This window comes from Melanostigma gelatinosum (genome assembly GCF_949748355.1).
Source record: "Melanostigma gelatinosum genome assembly, chromosome: 16".
NCBI lineage: Eukaryota > Metazoa > Chordata > Actinopteri > Perciformes > Zoarcidae > Melanostigma > Melanostigma gelatinosum.
The window spans coordinates 19761479-19781394 of NC_136649.1; the positions used below are offsets into that span (position 1 = coordinate 19761479).

Sequence of the window (19916 nt, forward strand, 5' to 3'; positions counted from 1 at the left end):
GAAATGATATTTATAGACTGCTCATGTACTGATACTCATAACCGTCTGTACAAAGCTGCACCAGCTTCAATCAGACCCAGCAGAGACTGCTTTTTGCTCTATGCAGATTTTCTCCCTGATGAATACGTGGAGAGTCTTGCACCAGATATTTTCTTATACAGTTGTGAATCTTTTGTATTGATGGTCAATCATGACAATCTAAGCAGTGGAAGTGAGTCAAAACCTTTGATCTGTGAGTTAGAAAAGGAATATAACAGTTGGACTTCTCTTAAATCTTGAGATATCGGGCTCAAACACTGAAGACAAAGCCAGCATTGTCATTTTTCTTTTTATTGCTATGAATCTCACACGAGCCGGATTTCTTTACCACGTTAGTTGCAGCATTAATCAACTGACTCCATTTCCAAATCTCTCTGTTCTTGGCAGCCGTCCTCCTCGGCCTCCTGGAGGTGTTCGCCGTTGATCTCCTCTATGTGGTTCTCTTCTGGCTCCTGGACGCCCTCAGAGAGTCCTTGTGATTGGCTAACGACTGTTTCCGTGGTTATAACGTGAGAGATTGTAAAAGAGCTGGCAATCTCCTTCAGGCGGCTCTGCTCAGCCTTCAGTTCAGCCAGTTCCTTGGTCATTGGAGTTTTGGGTGTTGGTGTCCCGGTGGGGGCAGCAGAGGCAGGAGCTGCAGTTTTCTGGACGGGGTCTTCGTCTTTAGGGACTTCAGGGGTCTCCAGCTCCTCTGGGCCCTCCTTCTCTGTTGGTTCAGCACTGTTGGTGTGTGGTTGACTTCCAGCTGCCTGCACCTTCTCATAGAGACTCTTCCTCTCCTCTTGCAAAGCCCTGCACAGATTCTCAAGCTTCTGGTTCTTGCTGGTGATGAGCTCAAACTCCTTTTCCTTGATTGTTTTCTGTAAAGGATTAAAATGCATGAAAATAATTTTTAAAACTGGTGAGAACTTTGTCTTTTCGAGCAAAAAGATACCAACGACCAAATCATTCCTTTGGGCTGTAAATGACTGGAATGTTTCTTACGTCTGCCACCATGTCAACGAGACCCTTGTTGCAGCTGTCAAAGCGACTCTTCCACGACTGGCACTCTTTATCCAGCTTTTTCATTTTCTTGGTCATCTACACCACAAAAAAAAAAAACTCACGTTACACAGAACACAATCAAAAGCCACTTCTAAAAATAGCTGCCACGATAGAGTGTAGGATCATACAGTTTGTCAGATTTAGTTTCAGCGTAAACCTCACCGGACTTTATTTTTCTCATTTCTGTTTTCCTCATGTTTTTATTCCCAGATAAACTAAATAACATAACCAATATCACGAAGCTGACTTCAAATGTTCCGTAAAACTGTTCTTCTTACTTTGTCCATGTCCTGTTTGAAGTCGCTGTAGACACTGTTGCTCTTTGATACCGTGCCCTGGAATTCATCAAACTTCTTGGAGTACATCTCGAGCTGAGGAGACACGGTGAGGAAAAAACATGTATGCGTGTCTCCACAGAGGTTGGGAATTTGATCAATGTGTCACTGTACCTGGATCCTCATATCGTTTTCTTGCTCCTTCATCACCTTCAGTTTCATTTTATATGCTGCCGCCTGTTTTAGCAGCTGTGGAAAATTTTAATAAATCGATGAAAATGAGCAGATGGGGAATCAAAAAAATGCAGATGTATTCTTAGGAAATACTTGGAGCAAGCGACAAATCTGATAGGTACAAGCTCTTTTTCCAGCTTGTGCTTGTCCTCTGTCTCCTTCAGTATCATGGTGGCCTGCGTGAGTTTGGTGTCCAGCAGCTTTTCTTTCAGGTCTCTGTGTTTGAAGACCTTTTCCAGGTTCTGAAAGACAATGTATTCGAGAAAGCGGTTTCATTTCTTGCTCAGGGAGGCTACATAAAAACCAAAATGCTGTAACTAATAAATATAAGACCCGTGAAATGTGGACATATTTCATGTGTTTGAAACTGACACAGAGGACCAAGATGTGTGAGGTTTTAGCTCGGTTCCGGTAGAAGTGCACGAAGGCCTGTTTTGAACCCATGTGTGCTCAGCATGTGTCGGGATCCATACCGCCTCTCGGTGGTCGTATTGTGAAATGAGCCCCTTCAGCTTCTCTGCCAGGCCGCTGTTCTCCTGGCACAGCTTGGTGTTGCGGCTGCTGTGTTCCTCGATTTGGGCCTGAATGTCACTCAGCGTCCCCTGGAAATGGGTGGTGATCTCTTTCCTCTTCAGGTCGTCCTCCCTGCACCTCTGCAGGGTCTCTTCCTGCGTTGCAGAGATGGATGTTTAAGCTCAAAACAACCTGTATGTGTATGACACAATTAATCCAGTGACCGAGCTAGGGGGCATTTTTTGTCCTCTGATTTTATGATTTCATACAATTCCCCATCTAAAAATGATAAATTACCACATCAAGTTAACCTCCTTTTAACCTCTTAAATATTACATTCAATTTCCCTTTAGTTACATATAGAGCAACAGAATTTTCATTTTTTTTTCTCAATTAAATTTGCATCATGCGTACAGCTTGGAGGGAAATGTCTGCTCCCTTTCATCCAGTGTAAATATATTGTAGATGTCATACAATATCTTTGTAAATTGGGAGGATCTCCACCAGACAAAGACATTAAATTGTCTGGTTTCAACGCCCCTCGGCTTCACAACATGAGTTGTGGCAGTTTGAGAGGTCAAATCCTGATCTATGACACAATATTTGATATTTGGTGCCAGCTGATGTCAGCTCCTGTAGAGCACAACATATGGTCACAACAGCCGGCACCGAAAATCAACCAAACAACAAACGGCAATTTTAGGAGCTCAGGTTGGACACCGTGCTTTTAAGAAATTCGTTTTTTAGTTCTTGTTAAATATTACTTCCACCACCGAGCACGAGGAGCAGAAACGACAGGAGCTGAAGTACCTTTAAGGTCTTGTTGTGCCTCTGCAGCTCTCGGCAGAGCCCCTCCAGTTTACTGCGAGCCAGCACGGCCCGGCTGTGCTCGCTCTGCAGCTGGTCCTTCTCCTTCATCACCTGGAGCAGCTTCTTCTGCAGAACTTTAAGCTGCTTCTGGTCACTCCGGTGCTCCTCCAGCTGTAGAAATCCACAGAGAAATCCCCCACATGCCCCACAAGGGTGAAGATGCACACCACTTCTATGTTTTCTCTTTCTATTTCATTTTCAATCGTCATCCACTCACCAGCTCAGCGTGCTTCTTGATGATGGCTTCCAGTTTCTGTTCTGAAGTGTTGAGTTTGTTCAAACTCTGCATCAGCAGCATGGCTTCTTTTCCTGAACAGACACAGAGAATTGAAGATCGCTAGTCAGTCACGAGTCACGTTTGAGCTGAAATCATTTTCACTATCCCTGTCTTGAGAAATTATTTTGGTGTACATGATTAAGAGAAGTCTGTCACCGATTATAAAAGGCATGTGGAAATACTATTGTACCTGCTCGTCTGTTGCAGATGGATGCACTTACAAGCATTCCAGCTCTACTTACGGACCGATCGCTTTCAGTGCAACTTGGACTTTTGCTGACGGAGCTGAATGAAACCCACCTCAGCTGAAATCGATAAAACATTTTGAGATGTAAAAAAAAGAAGCACCTAGGTTTTTGAGCATCTTCTTCTCCAGTTTCTGGTCCTTGCGGGTGTTTGGCTCTTTGACGGCTGTGACCTCCTCTGCGTCCTCTGGCTCAGCGGGACTCTCGTCAGCCTGGTAGGTGCTAATGATGTCCTCCAGCTGCTGGGCCAGGTCCTCCGTCAGGTCAATGTGCCGACCCTCGGCTGGCGACGCCTCGGGACCCGTGGGTGCAGGACAAGCCTCCATTGTTCTCAGCTGTACTGAGAGGGAAACAGTTGGTTTCGCTCCATGAATTCTGACAAACCAGCGTCAATCTGTATAATGCGTCCTGGTTACTTTTTGAAGGCTCGTCTTGAATAATACTAAAGTCAATCAACTTCTGTTTAACTGAAAGACAGATTTGCACTTTTCATCATGCAAAAGCTTTCGGCCTTTTTCACAGCAGACATTTCAACGTCTCAGCAGGAAGTGTGTTACTAATAACATTAACGTTGGCTGTGTTCTCCTAAAGTGTCCCAGTAAGGGACAGCTTGCATTTATTTGTGATACACACAAGCACCTTTTCCTACTGTAACCGTGAAGAATATTAGATATTAGCCTTTTGCTGCAGCGATAAGTCGATTAATCGAAATACAGAAAATGAACCAGCAATTTTTAATAATTTTTTAAGCACAAAAGCAAAACATTTGCTGGCTCCAGCTTCTCAAATGTCAAGATTTACAGGTATTTCTGTGATATATGCCAGTTAACTGAATATCTTTGGCTTTTTGACTGTTGGCCGCACAAAGCAAGGAATTTGAACACATGTCGGGCTGTGGAATTCTATAATGGGAATTTTTCTCATTATTTTCTGACACTACTGGACAAAACGATTAGTCGAGAAAGTTATCAGCAGATTATTCATATTTTTAAAAAATGAAATGCCAAATATAATATTTTTTTAATCGCCATGTTCCTCAGCAAATACCACCATGGTGCCTTTTAGCAAGGCACATTAAACCAGCTGTATATTATGTGCTGAAGGAGCTCAGCGATGAATATTAGACGCCATTTTGTAAACAACTGTAGCTGTTGAAGACAGCACCTAATGCTTTCTTTCTCCTAAGACAGGCACGTTTAAGAAAAGGTTTTCTTTTTTTGACTGAGAAATGATTCAACCCCCGTCAATTAAAGCGATAGCGAAGCTTATTATTGTACCGCAGTGACTGTGCCTGTCTTACAGGCTCACAGCCAGAGCCTGTTTACGTGCATGAAATTAGTGCAGCCTTCACAAGAGCGCATGGCACCTGTTCCAGACCCCACAGGCTATTTAAGGAACTTCTTAATATGGGCAAGTTATTTATTTATTTCCAATCCACTCTTATTGATGTCAATGTCAGTGGTGGTGCGTACAAAAGCTGCATTTCCAACTGTGAACATTATCTGTATTACATAAGTGACCCCGTTTATGTTCAATATTTTGAAGGAGACAACTTAAAAATTCAACTTCAAATAAATGACAATCGGAAAAGATAGCGATATCTTCCCTGTCTGAAGTAACAGAAATGGTGGTGGTGCACAATCAGAGAATCTAAACAAATGTTACGTATTGTTGCCATTCTGCTGACAAATGACTCGGGCAAGTCTCAATTGAGTCCTTCTCCTTCTCATTTTCACAAAGCTTCAGAAAGACATCAAATTCAAACAAACAGTTATTAGTACCTTTTAAGAGTAAGAGGTTTGAAAACCACTTCAAGCACAGAAGTTAAGTTGTTGTTTTTATGCAATTCAAGTGTAAATGTCCCTGAAGAAGCAGGGTAGCGAGCAAACAGGGTCTTACCAGGACCAAGGGCCAGAGTGGGAAAAGGAAGAGTGTCGAGGGGCTCGGGACAAGCTGCCACCGCAGATACAACAGCTGTGATAAGACCACCTCAAAATAAACCAGAGGAGCAGAGCTCACTGTGAGCAGAGAGAGGGAGGACAGAGACACTGCATGTCTCTGTCCAGGACACCCATAGTCCTCTGATTGTAATGTAAGCAGGAAGTGAAACACAGTCGCCGTGTGTATGAATACAATCAAAATACTTCATCACTGAAAGGGTTTTTTCCCCTGATCTTCAGCAGCCATTTTGTGCCATGCCTCTGCTGCTTTAAGCCGTCGCAGCACGCACTTTATTTTAAGCTGCGATGCTGTTAACAGCCATATAATTATTCTAACAAATGGGCCTGACAGGCATAGTCACTGAGCAGGATAGAAAAAAAAGGTCTGTCTGTGTGATTGGCCAGAATTAGAACATACCTCCTCCCAAACCCAGAGAAGAGCTGGCATAATGCAGCACCAAGATCACAGTCACTTCCTCACTTAACACATGGTTCACACATGCAGTCGAGTGCCGTGCACACTCAATGCGCCGTCAGCGGTTTTTGCTGAATTGGCCGCAACCTGAAAGTGGTTGAATATTATCCACAAGGTGAGAACTATTTTTGGAAGCATTCATTTATTTCTCTTGTTCCATTTTGTGACTGCAGTAATCACTTCTCACCAGAGGATGTCACTGGTAGGAGTCTCTCCAATGTTTCTGTGTGTGTGTGTGTGTGTGTGTGTGTGTGTCCGTGTGTGTGTGTCCACCACTCTGCCTGAAGGTAAAATGTGAATGATTTCATCCGATTCCCTGCGTGCTCTAATTTAAACAATCGTGAGTTGTGCAGGAGGAAAGGCATGGAAGCCATTTTGAAGAATAAAGCAAAAGAGGAAAAAAAGGGTGAAATAAGCTGCAACACACATCCTTGGGTTAGAAGTATATTCTTTTAAAACAATTTTGAATTTAATCTGAAAAAAGTAGAGCACCAAACAATAAAGTCCCCGTAGCATAAAAGAGGCACTCCGTCCTGACTAACCAGTTTCGATGCAAATAGCTAAACAACGGGTTGGCTACTGAGGTTTCTGTCCTCAAAAGATCTTAGCTGAGAGGTAAAGTGATTTGTCCTCTGTGTGTTTTACAGGGAATTTCATAGACATGAGAGGCACAAAGCAGTTCAGTTAAATATAAGTACACAACAAAAACAAAACACAAACACAATCTGAATACATACTGTGTGCCAAAGCAAACGGAAGGCTTCGCTTTCCCTTCACATGTCATGAGCATTCTGCACCGTCACCACAAATAAAAATGACATGAAATCAAAGCTACGTACATCTTCAGAAAAGGGAAACACAAGATTAAAGCAGTGCACCTTTTCAAATTATTTTATGTAAACATGAGTGAACAAAGTGTTTTTCTGATTTTTGAAATTCATTCTCAAACTGGTAACAGAACCACTTGAAGATGAGAATACACTTTATTTTAATTTTATTTTTTTTAAAGATGAGACACGCGGAGTTAGCGATCAACACTGTGCTATTTTCGCCCTCGTTAAACCTCCGTTATGTCAACTGCAGACTTGTTACCTCTTAAAGAGATGTAAACAATCCACATTAAAAAGTTCTCAGAATTCAACACTGCAAAAATAGTTTAAATCATAAAAATACACATATATGTACAGAGAGGAAGTAATGCATTTGGTGAATGATTACTTACATTTTGAGCCAAAGCACAGTAATAGTCAACCAACCGACGCTGTTAACATCATTACTTCAGTATTACTTACAGTAAAGTGATATTGATTCATCCAGTTACACTTGAAATGCAAGAAAACATACTGTTGATCGATCATCATAGCCCCTTGAATTAGTGTGCAACATGTTTCACAAAATGAGAAATGTGAAAAAACGACTGGAATGTTTCAAAAACCACAAGAGAACATAACATGTTTTACTCCCTTATTTTCACTGACCACGTCAGTTAAACATCAAAGATGAAAGGATGAAAGTGCATCATCAAAACTCATAAAATGCTTCTGGTCATCTGTATAAGACAGCGAGAGAATAAACGCTGTTTAATCAAAGCAAATACATGAGATCCAAAGCAATGCCAGCGGGGCTCACTGCATAACTGCATCACTGCTGCATAAGTACAGATATACCATATAAATAGTTGTCAAATATTTACCAGTATCAATAAGTGCTCACGTTCTAATATATAAATACATCTTACAGTATTCATAATTACATATTAACTTCCTCTATTTTTGTGCAATAGCAAATCCCATGCATTTTTACCAAGATAAAAACCACAACATTTAGAAAAATGCAACATAAGAAACTTTTTTTTTTTAAGATTGTTTCACATAAATCAAGCTGCATCCGTCTGTCGGCATAACTGACGGAACAAGAAAGAAAAAGCTTTTCTTTGAGCGAACTCTTTGACAGCGCTGACGCTTCTGAATAAAGCCTACCTCGGCATATTTCCTCATTCCGCAACAACCTTCTCGTAACAAAATGCTGAAAAGCAAAATAAAGGCACAGACCCTTGCCGCTTGATTAGAAGCACCAAACTGCACAAGAAGCGTCTACTTAAAATTTGGTCAGACTGTTTCATAATACACATACTTTTCCCCTTATAAATAGTCTTTATTTACTGCACTACTGCGTCACACCTTGATATGATTACATTAAACAACAGTCTATTTTCAAAGTACACATACAGTAAAATGCACTGTTTGTATGCATCTAAGAAGGAGTATATGTTAAGGACATTTGTACAGAATCCATAAATATAATTTATGTGCAATAGTACGCAAACTACTATGTCAAACAAAGGCATATTAGCATAATATCTTTCCATATTGCACCTGCACCCAATAATGATTCTCCACCTCGCAAGACATCCTGCTGCTCGTCCAATCATTTCAAAGAGTCTCTGAAGAGAAGTGCACATCAGACAGAGTGGGTTTCTTCTTCACTGTGAAGGGTCGATCTCCACTCAGATCTAAAAGGAGCTGTCTGAAACGTGTGCAAGACCCGAGGACGTGTTATTACATTGCCTCTAATTGGATAAAGATGAGGTGATGTGCCTAAAGGGCCGAGGACGACAAGGTTGCAGGTGTAGCGTGGGGAGGGGTTGTCTGTTCCCGGGTCAAATCAAGGAGACAGAAAAAGGGGGTTTCAGTGAGGGTCCTCTGTGGTGATCTTCAACGAGGCGATGGCTTTCAAGCAGGTCTGGACGTTCTCCTCCTGTCCGCTGTCCCTGATGCCAGGGTCGAGGCTTTTCTCCTGAGAGGCCTGATGGGTGGACAGCTGGCTCTGGCCTCTGGCGTCCTCTCCTCCAGACTCAGGCCCGTGGACGGATCCCTCCCCGCTGCTGCAACGCTGGCCCTTGCTGCTCTGGGGGCTCGGCGCCGAGGAAAGGGTGACATCGGTGCTGGAGGAAGGCGGGGAGTGTAACATCTGGAACCCTCCGACAGGAACGACGGGGAGCAAACTGTGGGACTGCTGCTGGGAGTGAAGAGGGAGGTGGCTGAGGATGTTCTGGTGATGAGAACTGGCAGCACCGGGCAGACTGGAAGCCAAGCTGCTCCTTTGATCCTGAAACGACACATTGGCAGCGTTAGGAGCCGTTTCAACGTTGCCAGGTTCATTTCTCATGTGAAAATATATTACAGTTAGCAAAACTATAGAAATGTGAGAAATATGTGAATAAACTTTGCTTTGAGAACACATAGCTCACCACGACTGCACAATCCATTAAACCATAGGGCTTGTGGTACTCTACATTTCTGTTATTTTCAACAAATCCAAAGAAAAGATCAAAACCAACAATGTGTTGGTGTCTCACTTCACAACTGGTAAATGTACTTGTACAGCGCTTTTCTAGTCTTCCGACCACTCAAAGGGCTTTTAACACGACATGTTCATTCACCCATTCACACCCATTCATACACTGGTGTCAGGAGCTACCATCTGCCCCACCGGACTGTTCATCATTCACACACATCGACATGGACTAGCTGAGCCGGGGATCGAACGAATCCTTTGATTGAAGGACGACCCGCTCTACCGCTGAGGCACAGTCGCCCCAATTGATCAATTCCACTTGAAGAAAGAGTCACGCATATACACTCATTTTTAAAAAGGGCTAAATAACGTCCTAAAACAGGTGGGCACTGTAGTAATTAGCAAACGTGACTCAAACAAAGCTAACAATTGTAGTTTTTGGAGACTATTTTCAGCTGCGGATCAATACACATTTGGTGAAAAATCACAACCAGCAAGCTGACATATGTGGTATTTACTCAAAATAAACTAGTGTGTGTGTGGTCAAGGTATGTTTGGCAGTTCACAAGAACATTGTAAAGTTTACGAAACAGATCTATCTTCAAGTATTCAGAAATCCTTTAAATATTGGGAATCTCTACCAAAACATTATCACCTTTGCCAATGGCCGAACCATCAAATCTAAAACCCAATTTGGCAGAGGTGTAGTTGAACACTTCATGATACGTACCATTTCCATTTCAAAGGCTCCGTGTTGAGCCATCTCCATCTTTGCGTGGTGTCGGGTTTTATCACCACTCCCTCTGTGTTGGTGCGAGCCTCTCCGTGGCGAAACCGCCCTCAGCATGACTCTCTGCCGGCCTCTGACTGAGGACTCTCGCTTTCCAGCCAGCTCTGTTCCAGGAGACACCGGTCGCTCAATGGAGACCGGAGAGAGGTGCTGAATGGGCGTGAAGCCGGGCGAGCCAGGCCGCAGCGGGGAGGTGTCCCATCTGGGAGAGGAGCGACCTCGCGGAGAGAGTTCTCGCCTCGGGGACGGGTAACGTAGATGTGAAGGGGAGGGCTCCCTGATGGGAGACTCCCAACCAGGAGAGAGCAGACAGGAAGAGTAGGGGTCAAATAGGAAGCCGGCCTGGTCTGGAGACAGCATAGTCAGAGAGTCTTCATCCACAGACTTCTCTCTCTGGTCGGTTGCAAGGACGGGTCGATGATCCGAGCCGGTCCGCCTGTCAGAGGACTGTTGGCGGACATCGGCGCCGGGCAGAGAGGTGAGAGAATAGACGTGGAGAGCGGCGGTGGCTGTCACTGCCAGAGAAGTAACTCCACACGGCAGAGGACTCGTGCTTCTTGAACGCAACTTTGGAGTGGAGTCGCCCTCGTATTCGTCGTCCTCGTCATCGTCTTCGTCAATTTCGTCGATGTCTTCGTCCATGCCGTCAGAGTCCTCAACGTCTGAGAACTGGTGTTTGGCTGTGATTACCACCTCTGTCTTGGACTCTTGTTGGCTGTCGTCCACTTTTAAAAGAAAAACGCATCAGTTTAGTCTGATTTCTTCTGCCGTCGTTTATGAATCTGCAAAGATATTTGATATGCTGGTGTCTTACCATGTTCCTGTATCTCCGTGTCGTCCATCGTCGCTGACACTCCCAGTTCAAGACATTTCTTCATGTGCGCCTTTGACTTCATATGTTTAGTCAGGTTTCCTGTGAAAGACGAAACAAGTCATAATTTACCATTTCTGACTGAAAAACAGCTACAATTTTATTACAAATGGCCCAGATTTTATTTTATGTTTTTACTAGTGAGCATGGCAGCCAAGTCCAGCTCAGAAAATTCTCCAGAAATAATAACAGAGAAAAGGAGGAGACAACGTTCACTAGTGGCTCTAAATAGCAGTTTAAAAAAAACTACAGAGAATTCACTGCTGTTATGCAGACAATTTTTTATATATTTTTTTTAAATAATCTTGTTTAAAGCAAACACTGTAAATAGTGAGTCTTTTGTATCATCTATAAAATCTGTATTTTTCTATTCTATGTAAGCTTAAAGAATACTCACCTTTAGTTTTAAAAGCAAAGTTGCAGACCCTGCAGATGTAGGGTCTCACGTCTGTGTGGGTCCTGATGTGTTTTTTCAGCATGCTCGGCTTCTTACAGCGAATACCACACTCCTCACAAATGTATTTACCCCGGCCTCGGCCTCTGACATACACGTAGTCTTCATTGGACTTGTACCTGAAAGACAGAAACGGTATTCCAATGAACAAATACATAAAACAGGCCTCAATAGGTAAAAACGGCACAGGCAGACAGACAGTGAATGCACTAGCATCCGAATATGGCTGCTGTATTTGCTGTCAGCAGAACTGACAAGTGTTATGATAACTAATATCTTGACTGACCCTCCCTCGAAGATCTTAATGCGTGTTGGCACTGTTTGGGGTGTGGAAGCCTCCCTCTCTTTCCACTCCTCCTTGGCAGTTCTCACTCTGCAGCTGATGTCTTTCACCTTCTTCCCGTAGGTGATGTCCACCTCTTTGGGCTCCGGTTTCCTCTGCAGCTGAATCAGATGAACAAACATTTTGTTAACATCCAGTTTAAGTCGACACCGTATCGACGACGTAACGCGATGCTTCCAATATTGTGTGCCACACATGGTGTTACACAGCATGTTTTGGAAACATAAATTATGTTGCTGCTACTGGTGCCCGGGGAAAAACGGGACACATCACTCAAATTTAGTGGATTTTCATGTTTCTATTCTCTGAAAGCTACGCTAGGCATGACTTCTTTTATGTCATTATTTATCAATCAGGCTAAATCCAATGCAACAGGGAAAAACATCCCTTTGCCAAGACACGATATGTACTTGAATATAATTTTGGTTTCTGGTATTTTCACTGCGGAGACATATTTTCAATTCAAACGGTAGAACAAGTAACGAATCAAAGCTTATAACATCGTAACTAGCAGCGGGCGAATGAGTTTCAGAAACCTGCCAATAGTGAGTGAACCTTCTGCCAAACAATTTAATGTGAGCCAAATTCTGTGTAATAAGGTCCTTAAAACTTTCTACATCTCAAACACTTATCTCTTACTGGCACGACAGGCTACCAAAGTGGAAAACTGCCCAGTGCAGCTTGACTATATGTATAGTGATACTTGCAAGACCAATTCAATATGTCATCGATGGGGCTTTGCTCTTAAGGGCCAGAACACAACTTTTATTTTTTTTTTTTTATGTTTCAGACAGTGGTGTGCTTTAGAAACGTTGCAGAGATGGGACTATTTCCTCACCTGTTCCATGGTCTGCCTCCACAGGATGAGGGATGACACCAGTTTCCCCGCGCCAGGCTGACACATGGCTGCCACGGTGTATATAACCTTGTCCCCCCTCTGTTTGGACCGCAGCAGAGCCAGAGCAGTGCTGGTACTCAGCTCAAGAGGGTTCGGGTTGTGGGAACTCACACACCAGGTGGTGTACACGGAGGAGAAAGGGGCGTCGCTGTGAGAGCAGCTCGGCTTGGTGTAGTTAAGATAACACCAGCTCACTCCTGTCGTCGTGCGAAGACTTGGAAACTGAGACAGAAGTCTTGAATTCTCTGTGTCTGAGATCAGGCCGTCTTGACTGGTGACCAGCTGCGCCACCATGTCCATCTGCGCTCGTTTCTCCATGCCAACTTCTTTCACTTCGCCGACTGATATCATGGAGTAGGGAGGTGAGCTACTTTCCATGGCTGACTCAACGCCGTGTTCAGAGTCTTCTGTCACTTTCTGTTGAGGTGTGATACATTTACTCATACGTGAGTCATCCTGAGCATGAGGTGTGGATGCGCCCTGCATCTCTGACCTGTGCCCCTTCTCTTCGCTCAAATTACAATTTCCCAACTCCACAGCACTGAGCTCCTCTACTATCTGCCCAAACATTCTTTCCTCTTTCACACGTTTTTGCTGCTTGACCTCCATGAAAAGGTCCAGGCTGCTGGCGGGGGACAGCATCCGTTTGTTGGTGCCACCACTGGAGGCGTTAGTGGTTGAGATAGTTCTGGAGGTCAGGGAGAGCGGGATGCCTGTCTTGAGCTTAGCTGAAGACAAATCAAGGGCTTCTACACTGAGGGTGTGCATCGAAGGTGGTCTGGTGTAAGCTGATACGTTATGAGAATCAAGATTTCCAGACAAACGGGAAATCTGATTCTGAGAGGAGGACGTAGTGGAGCTAACACTGTCATACTGATTGTCAAAAATCTGTGATACTGAAGTGTATGTGATACTGCCGTAGGATGGCACATGAGTCTGTAATCGTACGGGAACTAAAAGGCTCGGATGTGACAGCTGGGGGAATGTATTCCCCGTGGAGAATATTGGCAAAGTCTGCGGCAGAACAGCAACTGCTGTGAATGGAGGGGAGGTGCTGCTGAGGTGCTGCGGAAACACTTGTGATGTGACCTCAGTGTCCCTATTCAATGACTCCTGCCGCACCAAGTTCCCCCTCCTTCTGTCCCTCACAGCCGAGAGGCTGATGTCCACCGGTCTAACTTTGGACGTTGGAGAAAGGCTGCCATAGTCAAATGATACGCTGCGTACCTCTGGGAACTCCCTGCGCAAGTTACACGGCGCCTGCTCCGAGGAGGAGCGTCTCATTTCATGTTGTTGACGCTGGCTGAGCACAGAGAGGGAGTGCCCACTCCCTGGCACTGCTAAGAGCTCGAGCGGTTTGCCAAATTCATCCTGCCTGGCTGGAGAGACTGACTTCAAACTCTCCTCCCTGTCAAAGGAGAAGGCGGAGCAATAAGATAAGTTGCTGTCTTGGCTCGGGCTGCGGGAGAGACTAGTGTAGGCAGACTCGAAACTAGATTCACCAGAGGAATGCTCGATGTCGGCTAAGCGTAGCCTTTTCTTCTTTGGAGGGAGCTTTTCTGGAGGGAATTGTGCTAAAGTTTCACTCCTTTGAGGCCACTGAAACTCCTCCACGTGCTTCTCTGGCTCCTTCACATGCACCTCAGGAGCTTTTTCTGGACTGTCAGGCTCTACTGTCACCCTGATTTCTGGGACTTGTATGTTGGGCTGTCGCACAAGTTTGGGTCCCAGTTGAAATGATTGCCTTAGCCTGCTATCACTCCTTTCCAACTCATGTGATTCACTTGCCTCCATAGCTTGAAACAAAGAAATACTATCCTGTCTCTGCCCATGGTACTTGTATGATTCTGACTGTTCAGAGTGGGCCCTGTTTATTGAGTTTGTGTGCTGGATAACAGAAATTACATTCCCTAAAGTTTTCCTACCGGACATTTCAGGGCTCACTGATATCTCCATGTCACACCTGTCCATCTGCGTTAGCATACTTGAAGAATGTCCTTGTCCTAATGCCATAAGGCCCACAGCAGCTTCTTTTGAATCATAGTCCTTACTTGAGTCAAACATTTCTTCACACTGTTCGTGAAGGCCCTCATATCGACCTGGCAAATCTTCCTCCTCCCTCTTCTCTTTCCGACGCTTCCGCGTTGCCAGTTCCATTGCGTGTCTCTGATGGCTCATATTAGATGCCACGGAGGGGTAATTTTCCATCTCCAGTCCTGAGGGTGAAATGCCACTCTCGCTCATCTTTCCGTGGCTGTCTGCGTCCGTGTGGCCGTCATGTGCGGAGTGTTCGAAAGCAGCTTGCCGCCTGAGCCTCCTCATGCCCCCGGTGCTTGTTCTCTCATCAAAAGAGTGGCTGCCTCTGAGGGCTTGAGGCATAGTCAGACACACTGCCGAGGATGCTGGCATTGAGTTGCTTCTCATCAGAGTCCCTACATCAGAGCCAGCGTCTAACTGCGGTTCTTTTACCTCCTCTCTGGAGAATGATTTTGTGTTTATTTTGATTGGCTCAACGGTGTCTTTTTCTTGGGTGAAAACACGGGAAACGCCTTTCTCCGAGCGTCTCCCTGTGTACTCACTTGAGTCGGTGCTACAAGCCACAAAAGCTGCCGTCTGTTTCGGGCTTGGCCTGTAACACTTCCCAAACATGATTTCTTGATAGGACTTTGCGTTGGTGTTGGGGGGACCGGCCTGGTGCTCGGTACTCTCGGAGCGCGAGAAGTAGCCGGAGTCCGTGCTGCCCTTGCTAGACTGACTCGGGAGGGACAGATTGTGGTCCGAGTCGCTGCTTCTTTTTTCAGACAGCCGAAGTGCAAGCCTCTGTTTGATCGTGGAAGATTGAATTGCACGGCTAGCCTCGGTAGCAGCTGGCGGTGCATTGATTTCTTGGGGCTGGGATGAACCATCCTGAGCGGAGATCGACGTGGCTCCCTTCTTCTGAGCAATGAGATTTAGTACTTTTACAGCAGTGTTATCTGATCCGTCCACTGGAGAGTCCAGCAGCAGCAGCGGGTCGTTAAGAGTGTCCTCATCCGTGTCCGTGCTTTGCTCAGCATCAGAGAATAACTCTCCTTCCCCTTCAAAAGACCCCTGGTCTGTGTTGGCATTGTAAGAACCCAGTTCTGAGAGTGGCACTGTTCCAGCTTTGACCGCGTGAGCGTGGGACTTTCTGTGTTTGTATAAATTACTCTTCGTTTTGAAGGAGAATCCGCATGGGACACACGGGTAGGGCCGCTCTCCGGTGTGTGAGCGAATATGTTTCTTAAGCACGCTGGGTTTGGCACATGCCCTTCCGCAGTAATCGCAAACATACTTCCCAGGCTTTTGTGGTTTCTGCTCCACCTTAGACGCAGCTTCTGACAGCTGATCCATCCCTGAATGGGAACACTGTTGTTGGACTTCAGGTGAACTGGTGGACGTCCTGTGAGACACAGGTCCAGGGGACTCTGCAGAAACTAAGTGGCCGACAGCTTTCTGTCTGCCAATGGGAAACGGTTTCGTGGGCTGTTCTGGATACGAAGACACCTCATGGTCTTGATGGCTTGCGGACTGAGTTTGGGAGTGCTGATCTTCTAATTGCGGTGATTTCCCTGAGTCAGACATTTCTTTGAAACCACACGTGTCTCGGCTCTCACCTTCTTGCAGTTGTTGGTGCCACCCTTTGCCTTCCAATTCGACTGATGGACTCCTCCTAGTCTGTGCTGCCTCTGAGGTGCATTTTTTCTGTGCAGCAACATTTCTGTCCTGACCCTCAGTGGAGCTTTTCACCCCTGCAGTAGTTTCAAGTGACTCCATAAATCCAATGTCACTTTCTTTGGGATCGATTTACAAGGACGCTACCTGTAATGTAACCGTAGTGATATTAGCATACATGTGAACTGATTGCCGGGAAGGGTCACCTGGAAGAAATCAGACAGAAACTACAATTAGACAAATATGGATGTATGACAAACAATCACCTAAACTAGGACCACATACAGATGCACAAGAGGGTAATTTAGTTATAAAAATCCTCCTCCTATAAATCCTCTCCTTGAGAGGGAGAGCAAAGCTGTTTCCCAAAAGTCCTTCAAATAAAATTGAAGTATGAAATTCATAATGATCTCCTTCACAGCAGGAATGGAAAAAACATTATTTTCTCTTTAACAGCCTCTAAAAAGCCAAAGGTACCTCATGTCAACCGTGACAGATGCCCGTGTGAAAGTGTCGGTATTTAAGGCAAATGCTTTTACTGTAAGTGTGCCATGAATGGTTGTATATGCTTATTTTGTGTGGGTGTGTGAGAGGGAGAGCTGAATAGGAATCAAATCCTTCATCACAGCAGCATCTCCTTTCAACGAAAATCAACGTATTTTCCTTCAATGTGAATTGTCACCTTTATGAATATATTTTGCAAAACAACAGGTAAATATCTACAATATATCACCCATATACTTTATCACATGTCACAGATTTTTACTTTTCAATTTCACTTGTTCAGTTTTCGTCAACATGGTAGGCTTTTGCAAACGCCAAAAAAGTGAAAATGATCTACACGAGGGAAAATTGTAAAACTCCGCAGAAGAGGAATGGTGCGTGCGTGTGTGTCGATGCATGCCAGCACACACAAGTGACAGACTCTTAGATCATGGTCGATGAGTCCAGCTGCACCCCTTTCGATGTGATAGCTACATAAAATACAATACAATGCTTAAGTCTTTATTCCAATGCCAGGATCACAGTATAACACCTTCAGGGCTCTTGTCTCTGGTGGGATTCACACCCTTTAACCTGTCTGTCTCTCTAGTGTCATCATAGTTCACACTCTGAGCTGCACGGGACGACGTGCCGTCCTGTTCATAAACACGCCGGACTCCAAGAAGCAACCTCATCCTCCCCCGCGGTTAAAGTGAGTTGCTTTTGCCGCTATACTTTCGCTTCATGCCATGGGGATGTGTCTCTGAGGGCACGTCATTTCCATCTTCTCAGTATCAAATGCTGTGTCCTCCCCTAACCAGGTTATGTAAGATTATCTGGTTCAAACCCTCTGAGTTCCCCTTAATTAGGACATCCTCCGACTCTCACTCTCTTTCTCTCGCTCCCTCTCTTTCTTTGTTAGCGCACCACACTCTCTTCGGGCATTAACCAGAGGATACGAATCCAAGGTGACTCGAGAGATGCTTGAATACAGCTGTAATCTGTAATAATCTCCCCTTTGTTGTTTTTGTTGTTGTTGTGCAAAAGCCCGTTGCCTGAGCTCTGCTTTCGGACAGATTTAAGGGCTTCGTCCAGAGCAGGACAGAGGAAAGACAATGAAGGATGGCGAGCGCATGCCTCGGATTGGAGCGATCCATGTTTTAACGGGGAGGTTTACGGAGGTGAACTAAGTGGGGGGTGCCTGGGGGTAAATAAATTCAGAGGCCCGGTAGGGAGCTCCCCTTCAAGGTCGGTCTGACCTCATTGCTGAGTTTTCCATCCTCGGTGTGAGCTCCGAGTGGAGGGAAGGGGAATATGGGCGCAGAGTGACAGCGAGATAAGACCCTCAGAAACAATGCATACCTTTGGACTAAGCACGAGTCTCATTGACAAATCTCTCAGCAGATTCATACTTTGGATATAAATGCTGTACCAGCAGACATTTCACTGCAAAAATTCTCTCGCTCCCAGCAACAAGCACGAACCGATACGAAAATAAATGACACAGCAGCATTGACGTGCAACAACAGCAGGCAGGTGGGAGGCAGTAGGTGTGTTTCGGGACGACTGTGGGCTGACTGGTACAGTATGCCCGCATGGATGGAGAAATGACTTCATGGTGAGATGTATTTGAACATCCCTTACTGCTCTCCACACAAGAGAGAGGACAATGAGAAAACAAATGCTGGCTATGGAGAGCACCACTGTGCCGCGGCATTACATCATATCGAGGCTAAGTTGGGCATTAAAGGGAACAGGCGTGAAGCCTCACGCTGACAACAAATCCATAAATATCATACGGAGATGACTTCAGAGACGCTGGATGGTAAAAACCCTCTGTGGTGCTCTGACAGCAACGTAGCACATAGCATGCAGAATCAATCAGCAGCTCTCACTGTGATCAGAATGACATGAAGCACACGGTCTGATGGGGGGGGGGATCCTCGGTCCATACGGCTGCTGACATTCAGATATCAAATATAATCCTCATACAAACCTGACATTTGAATAGTCCCCTGTCCCATATCGACAGTCACATGTGACATTCCTCATGCTGCATAGTCCGTTTCTCCATTCTCCTCATGTCGGGGTAACAACACTGAAATAAATTAGCGAGGTAAAGTCCCATCAGTCATGAAGCTGCTGGCTGACTGGGTGTACATTAGAAGATCTATTGATGCGAGCTAGTCACCAGAGAAAATACCCAACCGTGACGTGCGGACCCAGGCACAAAAATAGCAAAGGGGCCCTGGGAGGGATTACACAACAGCCCACGTTTAAGGACGCTTTTCCTCTCTCGCTCACTCTGTTTCAAAGCACAGCGGGAGCTGCCTCACTCTACACACATCAGATATTATGATGCAAAGAGCTAAACATCCCCTTTCTTAGATAGCAGGAGTCCATTCATTCCCGGATTCAGTCCTTTATTTTTGTGTGATCTGGATGAAGACACAGGCTCATTCAATACACACAATATGATCTAAATCAGTTGGACAGAGTATGTGAATATATGCAGAGCAGAAGAGCAAAAGTGACGAGCGCTTTGAAAGATACTAATCACATGGTGCAGCCACTCTGAATGTACATTTCCTACAGCGTGATGCTATTCATGTTGTATATAGAGAGGAACTCAATGAAAAGACGGCGTGTGGCTGGCTGTAAGGATGCTGCAAAAATTTGACATGTTCTCCGAATCCTGAGACACCCGCAGCCTGTTCAGAGCCAGTTCTCTCCCATCACGACAGGATTCGCTTTGTGAATGGAGAGAGTCGTGATGAGGGTGTCATTAACGCGGCGGAAAAAAGGAAAAGCTAGGACAATACTGCAGATTATGTGCAGCTGCAAACCTCATCCTGTGAATTAGATGCACGAGTTCAGTGTGACATGGTGCCATTACAGCCTCTATATTAACTTCTGCTCAGTAAATACTTCCTCTTTACGTGACTTTACCCAAAATTCAATGCAAATGTAAAGATACTACTTTTTATAAGCGCAAAGCTCAAATAACTGTTGTTATTTTTTCTGTATTGTTCGGTCATATTTTGTTTGCAAGTGAACACACTCCACAATTAAATGCATATTATTGATGAGACTAATTACATCATTAACATTTCAACGAGGTTGTTTATTTTGTTTTATTTTATAGTTTCTTACGTCTACATATGTTGTTTCTTTT

At 44.9% G+C, this 19916-nt stretch overlaps 2 protein-coding genes across 3 annotated transcripts; both read right to left on the bottom strand.

Annotated features, from left to right (window-relative positions):
* Positions 1 to 320: 320 nt before the first annotated feature.
* On the bottom strand, positions 321 to 5576 carry txlnbb (taxilin beta b). 2 transcript variants are annotated; one of them, XM_079286488.1, is made up of 10 exons: positions 5397 to 5576; positions 3601 to 3832; positions 3193 to 3284; positions 2916 to 3086; positions 2066 to 2260; positions 1715 to 1834; positions 1533 to 1607; positions 1362 to 1454; positions 1024 to 1119; positions 321 to 899 (listed from the first exon to the last, which is right to left on the bottom strand). In XM_079286488.1, exons 2-10 carry the CDS (start codon positions 3821 to 3823, stop codon positions 384 to 386), a joined length of 1581 nt encoding a protein of 526 aa, XP_079142614.1. In that variant the 5' UTR covers positions 3824 to 3832; positions 5397 to 5576; the 3' UTR covers positions 321 to 383. The 2 variants fall into 2 exon arrangements, with proteins under 2 accessions (XP_079142614.1, XP_079142613.1); XM_079286487.1 differs by having other exon boundaries at positions 3601 to 3837.
* Positions 5577 to 6462: 886 nt separating this feature from the next.
* hivep2b (HIVEP zinc finger 2b) lies at positions 6463 to 18868 on the bottom strand. The gene is made up of 7 exons (XM_079286458.1): positions 18738 to 18868; positions 12506 to 16464; positions 11611 to 11768; positions 11268 to 11443; positions 10814 to 10912; positions 9940 to 10724; positions 6463 to 9020 (listed from the first exon to the last, which is right to left on the bottom strand). The coding sequence occupies exons 2-7, from the start codon at positions 16358 to 16360 to the stop codon at positions 8601 to 8603; spliced, it is 5493 nt and encodes a 1830-aa protein (XP_079142584.1). The 5' UTR covers positions 16361 to 16464; positions 18738 to 18868; the 3' UTR covers positions 6463 to 8600.
* Positions 18869 to 19916: the final 1048 nt, after the last annotated feature.